Source organism: Gadus morhua, chromosome 21, assembly GCF_902167405.1.
Source record: "Gadus morhua chromosome 21, gadMor3.0, whole genome shotgun sequence".
Lineage (NCBI taxonomy): Eukaryota > Metazoa > Chordata > Actinopteri > Gadiformes > Gadidae > Gadus > Gadus morhua.
The window spans coordinates 21,080,922-21,099,209 of record NC_044068.1 but is presented as its reverse complement, the minus strand read 5'-3'; the positions used below and the strand labels follow the sequence as shown (position 1 = coordinate 21,099,209).

General features: G+C 43.1%; 1 protein-coding gene across 1 annotated transcript in view; it reads right to left on the bottom strand.

Annotated features, from left to right (window-relative positions):
- Positions 1-18,288, bottom strand: part of man1a1 (mannosidase, alpha, class 1A, member 1) — a 99,245-nt gene that overhangs the window by 56,553 nt on the left and 24,404 nt on the right. Inside the window, exon 2 of the mRNA XM_030344382.1 lies at positions 13,539-13,635. Within this exon, the coding sequence (XP_030200242.1) occupies positions 13,539-13,635 (97 nt within the window). The remainder of the gene's footprint in view (positions 1-13,538; positions 13,636-18,288) is intronic.

Genomic DNA, 18,288 nt, shown 5'->3' with positions numbered 1-18,288 from the left:
TGCCATAACCAAGTTTTTTGGTGTTTTCATTACTGCTGATCTACGGCAATTCTCCGTTGTTGACAAACAAGCAGTTATCTGAAATTTTCCCCTTAACTATGAACCGTACCGTACAGGGACTTAAAAACCGAGGTACGTACTGAACCTTGACTTTTGTGTACCCCTAACACACAGCGTTGCATTTTAATATTGGTGTCTAAAGTACTCAGGTAAAAACACAAGTGAAGTACATATGATTTAAGATTCTGCTGAGAAGAGAAACATTATAACTTTAACTGACCCTATGTGCACTGTAGCATGAAACTAACCATTTTACAACGTTCACAATCAGAAAACGTCATATCGCACACCCCTAAAGGCAAAGTTTATTTCTTATTGAGGTTACCTTTTACTTGCAAACCTCTAATGTGAATGAGCATATGGGCTTTCCATTGTGACAGCATTAGGAACTTCATGTTTCATCACACAAACGCCATCACTCTGTTTACTAATAAAAAAATCTACCACTAAACTGCACATGAGAATACGTTTTCACAGTTTTCAGTGGGCGGGACTTCAGCCCCTGGCTCTGACTTAGAAATTTCAAGTTTAGCATACATAAAACATGTATACATACATCATATAACATTCTAAAGCAAAGGGAAAAGTGAAAAAGCATTATATCACCCCTTTAATAGGGTATTTTTTCTCCTTAGTCTGTAACACCAACTAGTTCCCATGTTTCCCTAAGTTAGTAAAACAGTAAGAAGCTACCTATTCAATCCTCAGAAAAGATTTTTGTTCTGCGTGTCAAAGAAATGTAGATGCTCAGATATAGTCCAGCGCTTTCACAATTAACACAATTTTACTTGATAGGTAATATCAATTATGTAATTACATGATTTGGTTGATTCTGTGGGATCTGTTTGGAATAATCTAAAGTTGCAGATATTTAATATAAAATGTAAAAATAAATTCCACATGCAATCAAATTGATCCTTTCAATGGAGAGAACACAAGGCTACTGGCCCGTCAAACTTTAGTCTTTGACTGATTTCTAACGAGACAAACTTGCTTGCTGGAGCCCTCCTCTTCCTTCCACACCTTTTGGGCAGTAATCCACAGTTAGGCTTTAGGGGATCTTCTAGAATCAATACATGGCACTCTCCTTTACTGCCACCTCTTATCCATAAACACAGAAGCCAGCTCTTCTTACCTCGGGAAACGTGAGTGATTCATGTACATATTCACTTAACTAAATAGTGCTGAACTTGGGTCACACAAATTAATTTCATGCATTTTATAAACCTGTTGGTCAGAAAGTAGCTTTTAGATGTCTAATGAAAACATTTCAATTGTATTTAATTATCTTTAACTTTAGAATAGGGTTGGCCGATAAGCTATTTTTTGTAAACTTGTATGAATATAATTAATCGAGAGCGCAACATCCAACATCTGTTTCAAATGTGACATAAGCTGCTACTTTTCTGCCACTCGTTGGAAGCATCTTGAAATCATTTTTTTTCCCATTCTCGTTTCATACATAATAAATCCATTAACAAATCCAGTATAAGGCTTCTAGGCATGTTTGAGTAATAGACTAGCAATGAATTATGAGCTTCATAAGCTTGCTATTCAGAACTTAAAAGTGAAAGTAGGGTAGGCCTATAAGCCAAAACTATTGATTAAAGGTCTGTGTGTAAGTTGTAGTAGCACCTAGCAGTGTTGATGCAGATTGCAACAACCAACTGAATACCCCCCCTCACCCCTCTACCGGTTTGTATTGTGCAAGGTGACTTGTACTGGTCTGTATTGTGTGAAGTGTCTTGTACTGGCCTGTATTGTTTAAGGTGTCCTGTACTTCATTGTACAAGGTGTCCTGTATGGGCTTGTATTATGTGAGGTGCCCTGTACTGGCCTGCATTGTGTAAGGTGTCCTGTCCTGTAACGTATTGTGTAAGGGGTCCTGTACTGGCCTGTATTGTGTAAGGTATCCCGTACTGTGTGAGGTGTCCTATGCTGGCCTGTATTGTGTAAGGTGTCCTGTACCCTGTACGGTGTGAGGTGTCCTGTACTGGTCTGTATTGTGTGAGGTGTCCTTTACCCTGTACCAGACATGGGGGACTCGAGTCACATGACTTGACTCGAGTCAGACTCGAGTCGCAAATTTGAGGACTTGAGACTTGCTTGACTAACACTGATAAAAGACTCGACTTGACTTAACTTTGACTTGGTCTTCATGACTTGACTTAGACTTGAGACAGATGACTCGAAATGACTTTTTTAAAGTTAGATCAAAGGTTGGATGTGGGATATGCGATACGCCGGCAGATTTTGAAAATACACAACTCAAATGGTCCTACCCCCTCTCCTTCAACGCTGACTCTGACTCCACCCATTCTAGGTACATGGACGCGCAATCACGCACGAGCGCGAACACAGATGCGCGAGAGTGAGCCAGGCTAGCTAGGTTGGAGTTTAGGGTTGTCTTCTGTTGCTAGGTCCAAATGTGGATTAGCTAGTTAGCTAGCTCCAGTAGCTACCGCAGGATAACAACAAACAGAAGCTTGCTCTGGGTCACGAGCTTTGAGTATGTGCACGTGCACGAAGGGGTCACTCGCGGGGAGCGGGAGTGCAGTACGACCGTTTGATTGACGTACTTACTGTCCAATGCCACTCGCTGGTTCTAAAAATCATTGGCTGGAGTTTTTCGAGCCCTGCCCGTTCCACAGATGATTGACTTGTTTCATTTTCATGTCAGTAGGCTACTTCTAACTCAGTGGCTGTAAGTGGGTTATGATAAGGATTTCACGTAATTTTCAAGTAAAATTTCACCGTCAGAGCCAGAGCGTCAAACTGGGCTGTTCTCAGCATACCGCAAAAGAATTAAGAGGGTTCAAGTTCCAGTCCCCAAATTCAGTTGAACCACTACCTGGACATTTGTGATGGACAGAGCTGCCTTCAGTATTTGGCCATGAACAGGCGCACCCTCCCCTCTTTGTTCAAGGTGGAGGTAAGAGTTATGGCAGTCCCTGCATCAAGTGCACCTGTTGAACGTGTGTTCAGCCATGGTGGGGGGATAATGTGACCCCATCATTCACAACTCAAATAATTTTTTTTGCAAGTGCAATGCATTGTAAGTCGATGTACGTTGCGTGGCAGCAAGATTGCTACCAGCTTTTAGGCTTGTGTATTACCATTTCCCCTTCCTACAGTATGTGTATGTGATATTACTTTTGAAATATTCTTTTTTTTCATGTCTGATGCCATGTGTTGCAAATAATATTCTACAACATGTAGCGAGATTGAGTGATTGACTTGAACTGTTCTCGTATACAGCCACCTAGTGGTTATATTTGATTCTGTTCATCGGTTGGAGGTAATGATCATAAAAACATTTTCAAACTATTCACATAATGGTTTTGGAATGTTTTGAATAGTTTGAGTTATTGTTAATGTTAAGACATTGTTATTGTTAATGTTGAATTAAAACTCAACTTATGAACCAATCTCTTTACCGATTTTTAAATGTGGAAACTGGGTAAGATCAAATTTTTGTATGACTTGACTTGTAACTTGCTTGACCTGAGCAATGACTTGACTTTCGACTTGCTTGATTCTCACCACAGTGACTTGGGACTTGCTTGAGACTTGAAGGTTATGACTTGAGACTTGCTTGTGACTTGCACATGAGTGACTTACCCCCACCCTGCCCTGTACTGTGTGAGGTTTCCTGTACTGGCCTATATTGTGTAAGGTGTCCTGCACCCTGTACTGTGTGAGGTGTCCTGTACTGGCCTATATTGTGTAAGGTGTCCTGTACCCTGTACTGTGTGAGGTATCCCTATGCTGGCCTGTATTGTGTAAGGTTTCCTGTACCCTCTACTGTGTGAGGTGTCCTGTACTGGCCTGTATTATGTAAGGTGTCCTGTACCCTCTACTGTGTCCTATGCTGGCCTGTATTGTGTGAGGTGTCTTTTACCCTCCACTGTGTGAGGTGTCCTGTACTGGCCTGTATTGTGTAAGGTGTCCTATGCTGGCCTGTATTGTGTAAGGTGTCCTGTACTCAGTCCTGTTTCCTACGCTGGCCTGTATTGTGTGAGGTGTCCTGTACCCTGTACTGTGTGAGGCGTCCTGTACTGGCCTGTATTGTGTAAGGCAGTGGTTTTCAAACTTCAATAATATCCAAACAGAATTTCGATATCATTTAAATTTTTTTAAAATTTACTGCTTCGTTTTCATTGAAGACGTCTGCCCATTCTGATACACCTACTTCTAGACATCGTAACTCATTCATTTTTCAACCGTTTACCATCGTTCAAACCATTGAACAAATCTACACACTTGTATCAATACTATCCAAACGGAATTTTGATAGCATTTATACTTTTTTCAGAATCACAGTTTTAGTTTCAAACCGGCATCGTTTTCAGTTGCTTATAATAATTTAGGTCACCATAGCAACGCCGGTAAACAAACCCCGCCGAATAGTCAAATCTCTGAAATGAAAAAGCAGATCTGATTCGACTCTGAAAATTCAGAGTCGGGGACCCTGAAGGAATCTGTGTACACTGGCAGTTTACACAGATTAAGATGTTCAAATGTATTTAAAAAAGGTTAAGCTAAAATATGCTTAGATAAAGTTGTTAAGAAATGTGTTTAAAAACGCACAAAGATGTTGTAATGTTTCAGAAATATGTTTAAAATGTTTAAAAAATATGTTTAAAAAATATGTTTCAAATGTTTAAAAAATATGTTTCAAATGTTTTAAAATTATGATCAGTGATGTTTAAAATGTGTAAAATAATTAAGATAGCTTTCAAAACACAGGTCTTTAGAAAAAAAAAATTGGGGGGGGGGGGGGGGGGGGGGGCTCAGCTGAATTTTTTTCTCTGAGGGGGGGCTCACTCTCTCACACTTTGAAAACCCCTGGTGTAAGGTGTCCTGTACCCTGTACTGTGTCCTATGCTGGCCTGCATTGTGTGAGGTGTCTTGTACCCTCCACTGTGTGAGGTGTCCTGTACTGGCCTGTATTGTGTAAGGTGTCCTGTACCCTGTACTGTGTGAGGTGTCCTATGCTGGCCTGTAGTGTGTAAGGTGTCCTGTACTCTGTACTGTGTCCTATGCTGGCCTGTATTGTGTAAGGTGTCCTGTACCCTGTACTGTGTGAGGTGTCCTATGCTGGCCTGTATTGTGTAAGGTGCCAGTAGGTACTTCCAAAATGATGTCACCGTCTACGACAGCATCGAGTAGCCAGGTCTGTCAAGTAATGAGGTTCCTTGGTGATTGTTGAATTGTAATATATAGTCTGTACTATAGGTCTTAGCTTACAAGTAGTGGTTGTGTAACTTTAAAGAGATGGTTGGTTGCCTTACTTTTCACGTCAAAAAATAATAAGAAAACATCGAGCTGATTGGAACTGTACACATAAGCCGTGATTTCTGTTTTGGGAAAAAAACAAATTGAACAAGGTGGGATTTTTGACGGCTTTAGCATGCAAATATTTATATAGATATAATTTTTGTTAATTAATCACAAACGGGTACAAGTGGATGACACTATTACAAATGAATCCTCAAAGAATAAAAGGCGTCTTGGACACTTCTATCTAACGCCACGGTGTGCGGGTGGTGGCCATGAGGTCAACACGCCTCTGTCATTCCCACAACTCTTAGCCACAACACGTTCTTTAGAGATGCATTCTCTCCAGCGCCGATTGTCTGTCCTGTAGAAACATGGAGGACCCTCCCCATGTAGATATAAAGGGCTCATACTCAGGGAACCAAAACACAATGCATATTTTCATGGGACTATGCACAAATTAAAACAGATTTATGAATATTCTATTCCATGTCTGTTCCGCAAGATGTCACTAGATGTCTACCTTGAATTATATATCAGTATAGTAACTCGCTATGAGTTGTCTCAAGCTGGGTCAATTTTCAAAGCAGTTCACTGGGAGATGGAGTAACGTAGCCGGCTTGAGAACAGCAGTAGCATTGCTTAATTTCCTCTGTATTATGCATGTTTGCCGAGACAGTTTGAGATGAAGGGGAAGCAAAACTTTAGACCTCTTTTTACTGAATGTGTATCTTTCTAGGCAAACAGTATATGCTTTACTTTGAAAATAAAATGATAGAATAGTGACCACTGCCAAATACACAAAAGGGTTTTCAAATGAAGAATAAGGAGAGTCATTGGAAGCAAAACAAAGCTAATTACATAAAAAAATACTTTTTCATTTTCTTTTGAGAAGCCAAGCAATGCTGAATAACCGATAATTTAGCACCCCTATCAACCTGTGGAATGGTTTACTGATACAAACTATTGAAGACAGCCGATTTGAATATTAAAGACAGCCGACTAAATGTCCTTCTATCGAAGCTTGACAGTTGAGGATTCAAGGTCACCCCTCCTATCTATGCCTCAATCTATACCTCTACCATCTAACCAGTTGTAATTGCTACCAACATTAACAGTGTAGCAAGCACACATAGGGCCTGTGCTGGACAGAGGACGTCTGACATTTGACATCTTCAACCTGTCACTCCCGATGTCCCCACGTACTTCAAAACCTCATCCATGCCAGTGTGCCAGTGCCCAAACCGTCAACTGCAGCGAGCCTTGAGGAGCTCTGCCTGGTCCAGCTCACCCCCATCTCCTCAAAGTGGCTCAGAGAGACTGGTCCAGGCTCACCTCTGAACCTGCCTAGCCACCCACTAGAGCCCAGAACAGGAGCACAGAGGAGGCCATCTCTATAGCACCACAGCACTCACCATCAGTAACACCTACGTGAGAAGGCAGGTCATCGGCTTCACCATCAACCCCTCCTAACTTGACCTGTGCATCAATACCTACCTCGGCAACTGGATGCTTCCGGGGCTCTTGTCATACATGACAAACATTGTATAATAAATGTGTAATAACGTTACACATTTACACATAGGAAACTCCATGGAGTGATTTGCAACTATGGTCACAATCACCCACACTACTACTATTCTCTTTAGCGACAACTGTATTATTCATGGTACTTCGTGTATTCACAATAACAAATAGCTTGCACACATCACATCCTTTCATCTATATCGTTCGCATCTAATGCTTGGCAATAATTGTATATTATCTTTGAGTGGTACTGTAAAATACCCAGATTATCATAATCTAGGTATGCAATGCAAAGCAGAAATGAACAATAAGTAACAACCACATAAGCTTACATTGTTTATTAAAAAACAAACTAAGACCAACTAGACTAAAAATATGGCTCCCTGTTCTGACAGAGGATCCCCGGGGTCCTCTCCTCACGCGGCCTCAACAGCAGTTACAAATTTATCCAAAGCGACTTAAAACCATTCTTACACACATTCACAAACCGACGGTAGAGTCAATGCAGGGTGACAGCCGACTCGTAAGGAGCAGTCAGGGTGAGGCGCCTTGCCCAGGGACACCTCGACACACAGCCAGGAGGATGGGGATCGAATTAGCAACCTTCCAGTTATAAGTCAACCCGCTCTACCTCCTGAGCTACTACAGCAGCCTCCACACTTCCCTTTGCCACTCTACACCACCTCAGCATGTAGCCAACAGTGTCCTCTCCTCAGCGGGTATGAGAGGACTCTGTGTACTAGGGATGGGCATGATCCCCAATTTCATTGCACTTTGTGTAATGACAATAAAGAGATTCTGATTAATCGACGATCGACTAATTGATCGTTAAGAATTTCGTCGATTACGTAAACTTTTCAACGATTAAACTAATGCAGTGCGCAATTAAACATATTACCACACAGGGGCAATATTTAAATATAATGCAATAAACATCCCGCTTTGAACGGTGAACTCTTTACGCCTAGCAGCTATAAAAAGCTATAAAAACTACAAAATGCAGGCTATGTGGAAAATGCGCCGACTTTGGCTGAGCCTGGCTCCGCCCTATTCCGCTACGTAGCTAAGAGGGCTGCAGTTGAGTACGAAAAGTGTACATCGCCACACACTTCGAGATTTGACCATTTTCAGTACACTTATTTTCGCCAGATCTGAATCAGAACGCCCTACGTACTCAAACTTAGACCAGTAAGTACGGATAGTATGAATATTGGAACACGGCGATGTAATCATGAAGCGGACGAGGCCACGGCGAAGTCTGGTGTGGGACCATGATTTAAAAAATGACTTCTTGGGGAGCACTATAGGCCTACCACTCAAGGTGAGGTTAGCATCGAAGCGGAAATAAAGAACTTTCTGAGCCCTTGGATTGTGGAAAGTTGTTCCCCCACCTTGCCAAGTTAGCACGGACGTATTTGTGCATCACGGCAACGTCGGTCCCCTCAGAGCGGGTGTTTTCGGCGGCTGGACTGACGGTCACCAGGCTGCGGTCGCGTCTGACCCCAGAGCATGTCAACATGCTCATCTTTCTGAACAAAAATCCGTAGACTGGTTGGTTAAGTTATAACATGATTGTTTTTTTGATATTATTATTATTATTATTTTGGGAAGAAACTAGGGTTGTGTTTATTTTTAGTTATGTTTATGAGCACCGGCTTCGAGCTGCATGCTCCGTTGCTTATAGCAGAGTAGCGCATAACTATTGAACGGATCTGGTTTAACTGAGTTAATAATCTAATAATAAAGATCCCAATGAAGAAAACACGCAGCATTTGTATTTTCATTTCATTTTGAATATTTAGGGGTCCAAGCCAACAGGTTGGATCCCTATTGTTTTTGTTTTGTGTTTTTGTTATTTTTATACTTCCTACCAAGAAAGTGGTACCACAGCCCAAACCGTAAATGGTGCAGACACGCCAATTGCATAACTAGATCCAGGTCCGTGAGGACTACGCAGACGACAAAATCCAGACACGCTGGTCACTAGGTGGCGCTATACCAAGGAAAACGCGTAAATCCCAAAAAATCCAAATTAGACATCGGATCGAGTCCACATTTTGGAAATACGTTGGTGCTAACCTTAATGTCGTTCGATAAAAAATTCGGAAAATTTCGCCATTAGGGGGCGCAATAAACGAGGAAATTGTATATCTTCTACAAAATTTCGCCATTAGGGGCCGCCATAAACGAGGGAATTGTTCATCTCCTAACTGGCCAAAGCAATGTTCTGAAAACGCGTTTGGGGATATATCTCCCACACCGAACCTACCACCGTCAAAACCTTTATATCCACAGGTTCACGGTAGCGTTTTCAACACATGCTTTGCGTTGTCCCGGCGAAATGCACATTTCTTGTTATATATATTTTTTAATTTTAATGTAAAATATTAACGATTAATCGACTAATTGATAGTTAATCCTCCCGACGATCGACTAAGACAACTTAATCGAATGCCCATCCCTAGTGTGTACACAAGGTTTTTGTTGCCATGGCGGCGGCGCGACTGGTTCGCTGCGACCCCCCGAGAGCAAAAATACGGTGTTATTTATGTTATTTATGTGTATTTAAATCGAAATCTATGTGTCTTAAACTATGTTAAACGTATAAACTATAAACTATTACTATTATAACTATTTATACGTTTAACTATGTGTCTTAAACCTATAAATCGTACTCTTCTACTGGAACTCAAACGCAGTCCGGCAGTTGTCCCATCGGGGGAACTTCTCAACGAACTACAGGCTCTTGGCTTGCTATGTAAACCCCCCAGCCCCAGCCTTGGCAAGGGCTGGCTGAGGAGGCGCCGTAAGCGATGTGAGAGACGCTGTAAGAGGGGAAAGAGAGCCGGCGTCCGTGCTAGACTAAGAGCCAACTCTAGCCGGCCGGCTCTCCCGTCTATCCTGCTCTCCAACGTCCGCTCCCTGGAGAATAAACTGGACTACATCCGACTACAGCGGACTACTCAACGGGGGACTAGGGACTGCTGTGTCTGTGTTTTTACAGAGACATGGCTCAACGATCGAGTCCCGGATGCGGCCATTCAGCTAGACGGACTAACCTCGCATCGAGCCGACAGGGACTCATCGCTGTGCGGCAAGACCCGAGGTGGCGGACTGTGTGTTTACATCAACACTGACTGGTGCAACAACTCTGCCCTAGTCTCAAAGTACTGTTCATCGCTGGTGGAATACGCGGTTGTGGGATGTAGACCCTTTTATTTGCCACGAGAGTTCTCCTCCCTGCATGTGGTAGCTGTTTACATTCCCCCCAGTGCAAATGCTAAGGATGCGCTGGCCGCACTTTACGGAGCCATTAGCGATCTCCAAAACACTCACCCAGAAGGACTGCTCATTGTCGCTGGAGATTTCAACCATGCAAATCTCAAAACTGTGCTTCCTAAATTTCATCAACATGTGGATTTTGCGACGAGAGGGGCGAGCATGCTGGACCTTGTTTACACCAACGTAATTGGTGCGTACCGGGCTGAGCCCCGCCCCCACCTCGGATACTCGGATCACATCTCCGTCAAGCTGATCCCAGCATACAGACCGCTCGTCAGACGCTCCAGACCAGCCAAGAAACAGTTGAAAACCTGGCCAGCAGGAGCCATCTCTGCCCTCCAGGACTGTTTTGAGTGCACCGACTGGCATATGTTTAGGGAAGCAGCAACCACCGACGGCTTCATTGACCTGGAGGAGTACACAGCATCAGTGACTGGTTACATCAGTAAGTGCACTGATGACGTCACTGTAACCAAGTCCATCACCACACGCTCCAATCAGAAGCCATGGATGACTGCAGAGGTACGTGCACTGCTGAGAGCCCGAGACATAGCCTTCAGAGCAGGTGATAAGGAGGCTCTGAGCATAGCGAGGGCAATACTGGCCCGGGCTATCAGGGACGCTAAGCGTGCACATGCTCAGAAAATCCACAGCCACTTCAGAGACAGTGGAGACACACGGCAGCTATGGCAGGGCATCCAAGCCATCACCAACTACAGGACATCTACACCAGCCTGTGACAGCGATGCCTCATTGCCTGATGCGCTGAACGTGTTCTACGCCCGGTTTGAAGCAAAAAATGATGTGGTGGCGGAGAAGAACATTCCCTCTCCCGACGAACAAGTGCTACGTCTGACCACGGCTGAGGTGAAAAAGTCACTGCGCAGAGTGAATCCGCGTAAGGCTGCTGGCCCAGACAACATTCCCGGGAGTGTGCTCAAAGGATGTGCAGACCAGCTGGCAGATGTTCTCACGGACATCTTCAACATCTCCCTGAGCAGTGCCAACGTCCCATCGTGCTTCAAAACTACCACCATTGTCCCTGTGCCGAAGAAGTCACCTGTGTCCTGCCTCAACGACTACCGCCCCATAGCACTCACTTCTACCATCATGAAGTGCTTTGAGAGGCTGATCCTGAGGCACATAAAGAGCCTCCTGCCTCCCACCCTAGACCCCCTGCAGTTTGCGTATCGAGCAAACCGCTCTACCGATGACGCCATCTCATCCACCCTCCACCTAGCACTCACCCACCTGGAAAAAAAGGACACATATGTTAGAATGCTGTTCATAGACTTCAGTTCAGCATTCAACACAATCGTCCCCCAGCACCAGATCACGAAGCTGGGCTTGCTGGGCCTGAACATCTCCCTCTGCAACTGGATCTTGGACTTTCTGACGGGGAGACCCCAGACAGTCCGGATCGGGAAAAACACCTCCAACACCACCACTCTGAGCACAGGGGCCCCTCAAGGCTGTGTGCTCAGTCCACTGCTGTTCACACTACTGACGCACGACTGCACGGCGCTACACGGCTCGAATCACATCATCAAGTTCGCCGACGATACGACCGTGGTGGGTCTGATAGAAAATAACGACGAGTCAGCTTACAGAGAGGAGGTGAAACAACTGCTAACCTGGTGCAAAGTCAACAACCTGTCCCTGAACGTAGACAAAACCAAAGAGATTGTTGTTGACTTCAGAAGAGCACAGAGGGACCACGAGCCGCTGGACGTTGATGGCTCCCCGGTGGAGATCGTGAAGAACACCAAATTCCTTGGTGTCCACCTGGCCGAGAGCTTAACCTGGTCCCTCAACACCGGCTCCACGGTTAAGAAAGCCCAGCAGCGCCTCCACTTCCTGAGAAGGCTGAAGAGAGCCCACCTCCCACCCCCCATTCTCACCACTTTTTACAGAGGGACCATAGAGAGCATCCTGGGTAGCTGCATCACTGCCTGGTTCGGAAACTGCACCAAACTGGACCGCAAGAACCTGCAGCGAGTAGTGAGGACAGCTGAGAAGATCATCGGCGTCTCTCTCCCCTCCATGTCAGACATTTACACCACTCGCTGCATCCGCAAGGCAACCGGCATTGTGGATGACCCCTCCCACCCCTCACACAAATTTTTCTCACCCCTTCCGTCTGGCAGAAGGTACCGGAGCCTCCGGTCCGCCACAACCAGACTACAGTACAGCTTCTTCCCCCAGGCCATCCGACTCCTCAACTCTAAGGGACAGATCTGATCATCTCTGTTGCCCTTGGTTTATGCACTATTGCACTATTGCTTTATATTCATATTTATTATATTCATATTTATATTCCCGCACTACTCAGACGCATAGTCATATTTATATTTATATTCCCGCACTACAAATTCCACACAGTCACTTTACTGGTTTGCAGTTATATGTAGCATGTTGTTGTTGTTGTTGTTGTTGATTTTTTGTTATTATTGTCGCTCTATGTTGCACCTTATGTTCTTGGGAAACGCTATTTCATTTCACTGTATACTGTGTATATGGCTGAAATGACAATAAATTATCTTGAATTGAATCTTGAAAAGGCCCCAACATTCTCCCCTCAATATTCCATAGCTAGCCCTCGTTTCACAACTTTCCTTTTGAGTGAGTCAAGCCTTGGACAAACGATGAGCATGGGAGCACAAGTCATCGGTGCCCCATCAAGAGGAGGGGTTTTCCTGTCTCCATGCTCCTTCTGAGGCACAGCCCCTACTCAGCCTCTTAGATTGTCATTTTAGAATGATTTCTAGGTTTGTTTTTTTGGTTCACAGAACGTCCCGTTAACCAGCAGGGAGAAGAGTGTCAAGTAACCTCCATTTGCAGGCTAGTCCAGCGCATACAGCACTGGAGGAACATAACAATATCCAAGCAAATTAGCCCGCACAGGCTATTGTCGACTCCATCAAGATCTAGGTTTTCATTCCCGTCATTGCGATCTCAAAGATTACTCTTCCAAGCTCCTGTAGCATCTGGACCTATTAAAGTACTCGGGTTCTGCAGGCCTGCCACATCGCATTTGGAGAAGAAAAATCTAAATCAATAGACACCCCCATCTGAACTTGGACAAGAAATCAACAAATCAGAGAAGTAGAGCGATGAGAGGCACGCAGAGGGTCTGCTGGGGTTGGAATGACACCAATGTATTAGCACAATGCATTATCGAGCTGCCATCAAAATGCTGAACGGATCTGGAGTCAGCCCCACAAACACACACCGCTGTTAATCTAAAAGGTCAAGGCTGGTTGGTGACAGAATCTAGAGGATCAATCACCTTTAAGTAAGTGTGTGTGTGTGTGTGTGTGTGTGTGTGTGTGTGTGTGTGTGTGTGTGTGTGTGTGTGTGTGTGTGTGTGTGTGTGTGTGTGTGTGTACCAAATAGATTGCTGGAGTGGCCTTGCTTGGAGATGGGCCGCAGCTCGTTGGCGCCCCAGGCGTAGCGCTTGTAGCCGCCCCACGAGTGCTGCATCATCTGCAAGGGAGACAGAGGGACACCAGCGGGTTAGAGCACCACCATTGGTCGTATTAAAATTTTGACTTTGATTAAACAATGGATTGAAAGAAGATAAGTGTTTGCACAGGAATCCAACGGAGGACAGGACCACCTTGCATGGAACCCATGCAAAGTCAGAAAGCATGAAAACACTACTGTTTATGGAAAGAGAAACACCACTTGAGGGTAGATATGCTGCACCCCTTCAGCATTTCATTTCATGAGAGGGGACAGGACAAATCTGTGAGGGAAAGAGGATTCACACAAAATAACTAGTGTAGGTGTTTTAATTAGGCTCGTTGGTCAGTCAGTGTACTAAATGGCAAAATGACACACACACCAACACGTTAGTGGAGCTTAGAATTCCATCATGATCATCCCACATTTGACATTTTGATAAAATGTGCCCAGCTGTTCAGAGAGTACCTCTCATTCCCAGTAGCCATGAGAATGGGAAGCTAGGGAACAGAGTATAGCTCCATCCATCAGCATGTCGTGGTTCTTGGCTTCCCAGATGTATCACTCAGGTCCTGTGATCAACCACATGTGTATGTAGGGGCTCTTCAATTATTATTTGTTTGGATATTGACCAATGGCAAAGAGAATGTGAGCCATATGGTTAGAGACGATAATAGAGGAGCATAATAGAGACAAGAGAATCAAAACGCATCAGTAGAGAAATCGTATTCCCAGTGAGACCATCAGCAGAGCATCACTATGGAGAGAAGTTGACCAAAGTGTGTTCAGACAGCGCTACGGTGTCTTCCCAACCAAGAGAGGGTGGGCGATATCCATGGGAACTGATAGTGGAAGAGAGAGGGTAAGAGGAAGGGGGGCGTAGAGAGAGAGTTTATCCCTTTTTTCCCCCACCAAGATAGCACGTATTTGCAGATTTTGAAATTGGGGAAAAACCTGCTATTAATAGGAGATTATTATTTTCTGGTGCGTCACATTCAATGTCACAAACATGCCAGAGCAGAGTAAGTTAGCAGCAGTTCTAGAAACAGCAACGAGGCCAGTGAAAAGCGGAACGCTGGCTACTGATTTTTGGTATCCGTTACTTATTCAGTCTCTTTACAACTCAAACCACCAATGAACTAGAAAGAACAATCGTCATTGCATGTTGACCCACTGTAATTACCAGCCAACGTGTGGAGCTTCAACATGAACCACGCGGGAAGCGGGCGAGAATGAGTCCAACAGGGTGAGATGTCTCCATCACGGCCAAGAGGAGCTGGAGCCATACGCACCTAGAAGCATTTGTCCTGGGAATTGATACCGATTGTAACCTTTCCCACTAAAGACTAAAGCCAGGTGTGTGTGTGTACATATGTATGTATGTATGTATGTAATGTTATTATATATACTGTATATATACAAATGACATAGCTAAATATACATGTTGCATGGAAAACTACAATAAAAGTATTCAAAAGCAATCAACAATTGCTTGCCGGTCTGGACACTTACTTTGTTTACTGACTGATTAAGATTGCCACCAAAATTAATTTTATATTAATATAATATCAATATTTTAATTGCAGAAAACATTAAAGACTTAATGAACCTGTAAATCAACTTGAATTTACATTTCCATAGGCTGAATTAATGTTTAAGAGCTTTAAAAGTAAAAAATTCTCCCTAGGATTTTGTTTCCATTGCAGGACTCCATTGCGGCCATAGTTGTAAGAAGTTGCAGCACACAACATCTTATTAACCTTATTAAGCTCTTAATAACATTAGGGCCATTAATGCTTTTAGGAGGGTTTTCATTTGGAACGTTTGCAGCTATTTCAATATTAAACACTGACAACAAGATACCAAAATGCTCCACTTACTAATAACTGGTCGCTCGTGAAACATGACTAGAGCAGGTAGGGATTATTTTCTATGTCATGAAAACGCAATCTCTTCAAAGAAATCTATCAAAATTAAAAGGATAATCAGTTGTTGACATGACATGATTCTGCCAGCTTTATTACTGTGAATATTCTAACATTTGTTCAGAATATTCATAACTTATTTGTGTATTATTATGTATTCGGGCCGTCCCTAGTTTATTTCATAAGTTAAACTAACTATTAGTTTAATAAGTAGAATAAAGGTCCAGAAACAGTTGTCTAAATATATCAATAGATGTTTGTAATCAAAAGGTTATTAGGCTTGCTTAACTTCATAACAACACCAGCACCACCACCTCCATTTCGCTTTTAAATGTACTATTTATGTCAGTTTTTGCCATGATAATGAATGTATGATTAATTGCTCAGCACTAGTTTCTAAAGCCGGAACGGACAAACCGATCTAGAGATGGCATGTTCACTTGATACTTGGCTTTGTAGATCAGGGATTCCCAACCCATGACTTAACGGAAAACTGTTCCTTTGACATTTTGGGTCAAAGGAACACAACCTTATACACACACTTCACTTTTCTTTCATGCCATCATTTTCCACAACACATATCTTAGTGCACAGCAAACTGAAGAAAATCCACAGTCAGAGTCAGTGAAATTGCAGATAAAACTCTGCTACAAAATGTCTATTTAGATTTCTGTGTCCCTATATCGGTGCTTTATTTGTTTTAGGATGGACTCTGTGCCCTCAAAATCCTAAATCCCCAGTATTGACTCCACTGTTCCCTGCCCCACAGCGCTCCCGATGACAGGGCCTTGAAGCTGCGTTTCCGGGGCCTGCTCTGCCAGGCTGCTCAAGCAGACCTGTGGATGAATCCGTTCCATACCACAGGAAGAGGGCTGGGGCTGCGTGGGATAAGTGAGTCACCTCTGTGGGGTTCTAACAATAGCTATATTAGGGCCATTATTTAACAAGAACAAGCAAAATAAATGCAGCACATCATAAGTTCTGGTTTTATTAGTTAATCAAGAAAAAACGTACAGATTGAAAATAATGAAAAGCTGGACAAAGAGGGAAGACTGTAGCTATTTCGGTTGAAATGATAAGCAGCTTGTCCAGATCTGTCTACAAATAGTGTTGATACTCTACATGTCTCCACATTGTATACCTACCTCGGCATACAATCATATGTAGAAGGAACTGATGACGATAAGCTTCGGTCTTTCCTCAAGTTAGAATGGAATAGCAGTTATTTAACAGATTGTCAAAAAGGACATCAAGCTGAGCATGTTAACTTTGAAAAGAATATCGGAATACTTGAAATGAACAGTTTCCTACGATAACGTGAGATTTCGTAACAATCTGCTGACCGTGAGTGATGGTCTGATAGTCGATGGACACGGCAAACAAAATCAGATGTAAATCTACATAGATGGGGAAAAGCCTAATTGTTGTTCCAGCATCATTGCGCATTTCAAATCTTGAAACATTCTTTAATTGTCAGAAGTGAAGACATCTCACAAAAATGTCCTAAATAATAATGAACTGAAACGCTCAAGTTTTTTCTTGGGCGATGAACTGATTATTCACCTGAACACTGGGGTAACCTCTCCACACCTGCCTGAACTTACAATCAGATTAGGCCTGGCTCTCAGATGACTAAGATCCTGTAAGGAGGCCTTTCAGGCCCATTTTGGACATCTCTTTGCTTGGAAAAGTTAAGTAATTGGATATATTGCTTTAAATAGCACAGCCATTCAAAACTGAATGAGAGCAAGGTTTTTGTATATTAAAAACATTGATACTATTTATTATTTATATGTATTGTGTTGTTGTTGAAGCATTTCAAGGCTGTAAGACTCAGTAGCCAATCAGGACTATTTTGGAAGTTAGTGAAAGAGAATAAACATAAAAAACTGATGCTATTTATTTAATTGATAAAAAACAATGCATTCCAAGACTGTACATGGTCCGATTTTTTGTAAGACTCTGCTATTGTTGTTTGACGGACTGAATTGCGGATGTCCCGATCCAGCTTTTTGCACTTCCGATCCGATACCGATATTGTAGCTTTTAGCATCGGCCGATACCGATACCGGCCGATCCAAGGATGTATTTAAAGATTAAAGATATTTTCTTATTTTGTTGTACTACTCATGTTGAAAAGGGTTTTACTCTTAAGAACAACTAGCCAACTTAATTAGGTTAGTTTGAATAATCCACAATAGTTGGTAATGAGAAGCTGACCTGTTTATTCAGGGTTAAATAAACACAAAATAGACAAAATAATAAATAGTCAAATTACCACACGCACTGAATTGGCATCAGTGCTCTGTTCTTGAACAACAAGAGTGTAAACAATATTGTAAACAATATAACATTATATATAAAAGCAACACACACAAAACCTGAGTAGAAAATAGTCAAATTACCACACACACAGTGTGCGCTAGGTGTGCTGAACAACGCGGACCGGATTTGGGGGGAAAGCTGAAAAAACTGGAATGGATTACCTACATTGGTGCGCTCGAAAACACGGACCGGAGTTTTGAAAACAAACTGGATCGGGAGTCCGGATCGGGATTTTCCCGTGCAGGCCGATCCGATATTGATATGCATTTTTTTGCTAATATCGGCGGCCGATCCGATCCAAATATCGGATCGGGACATCCCTATGCTGAACACTACACCAGGCCTGGCTAAACCGCAGCTCTTTGCCTCTTTTTTTCTTTTTCATATTTTCATCTCACGCAAATGCACGTTTGACGCGGATTTC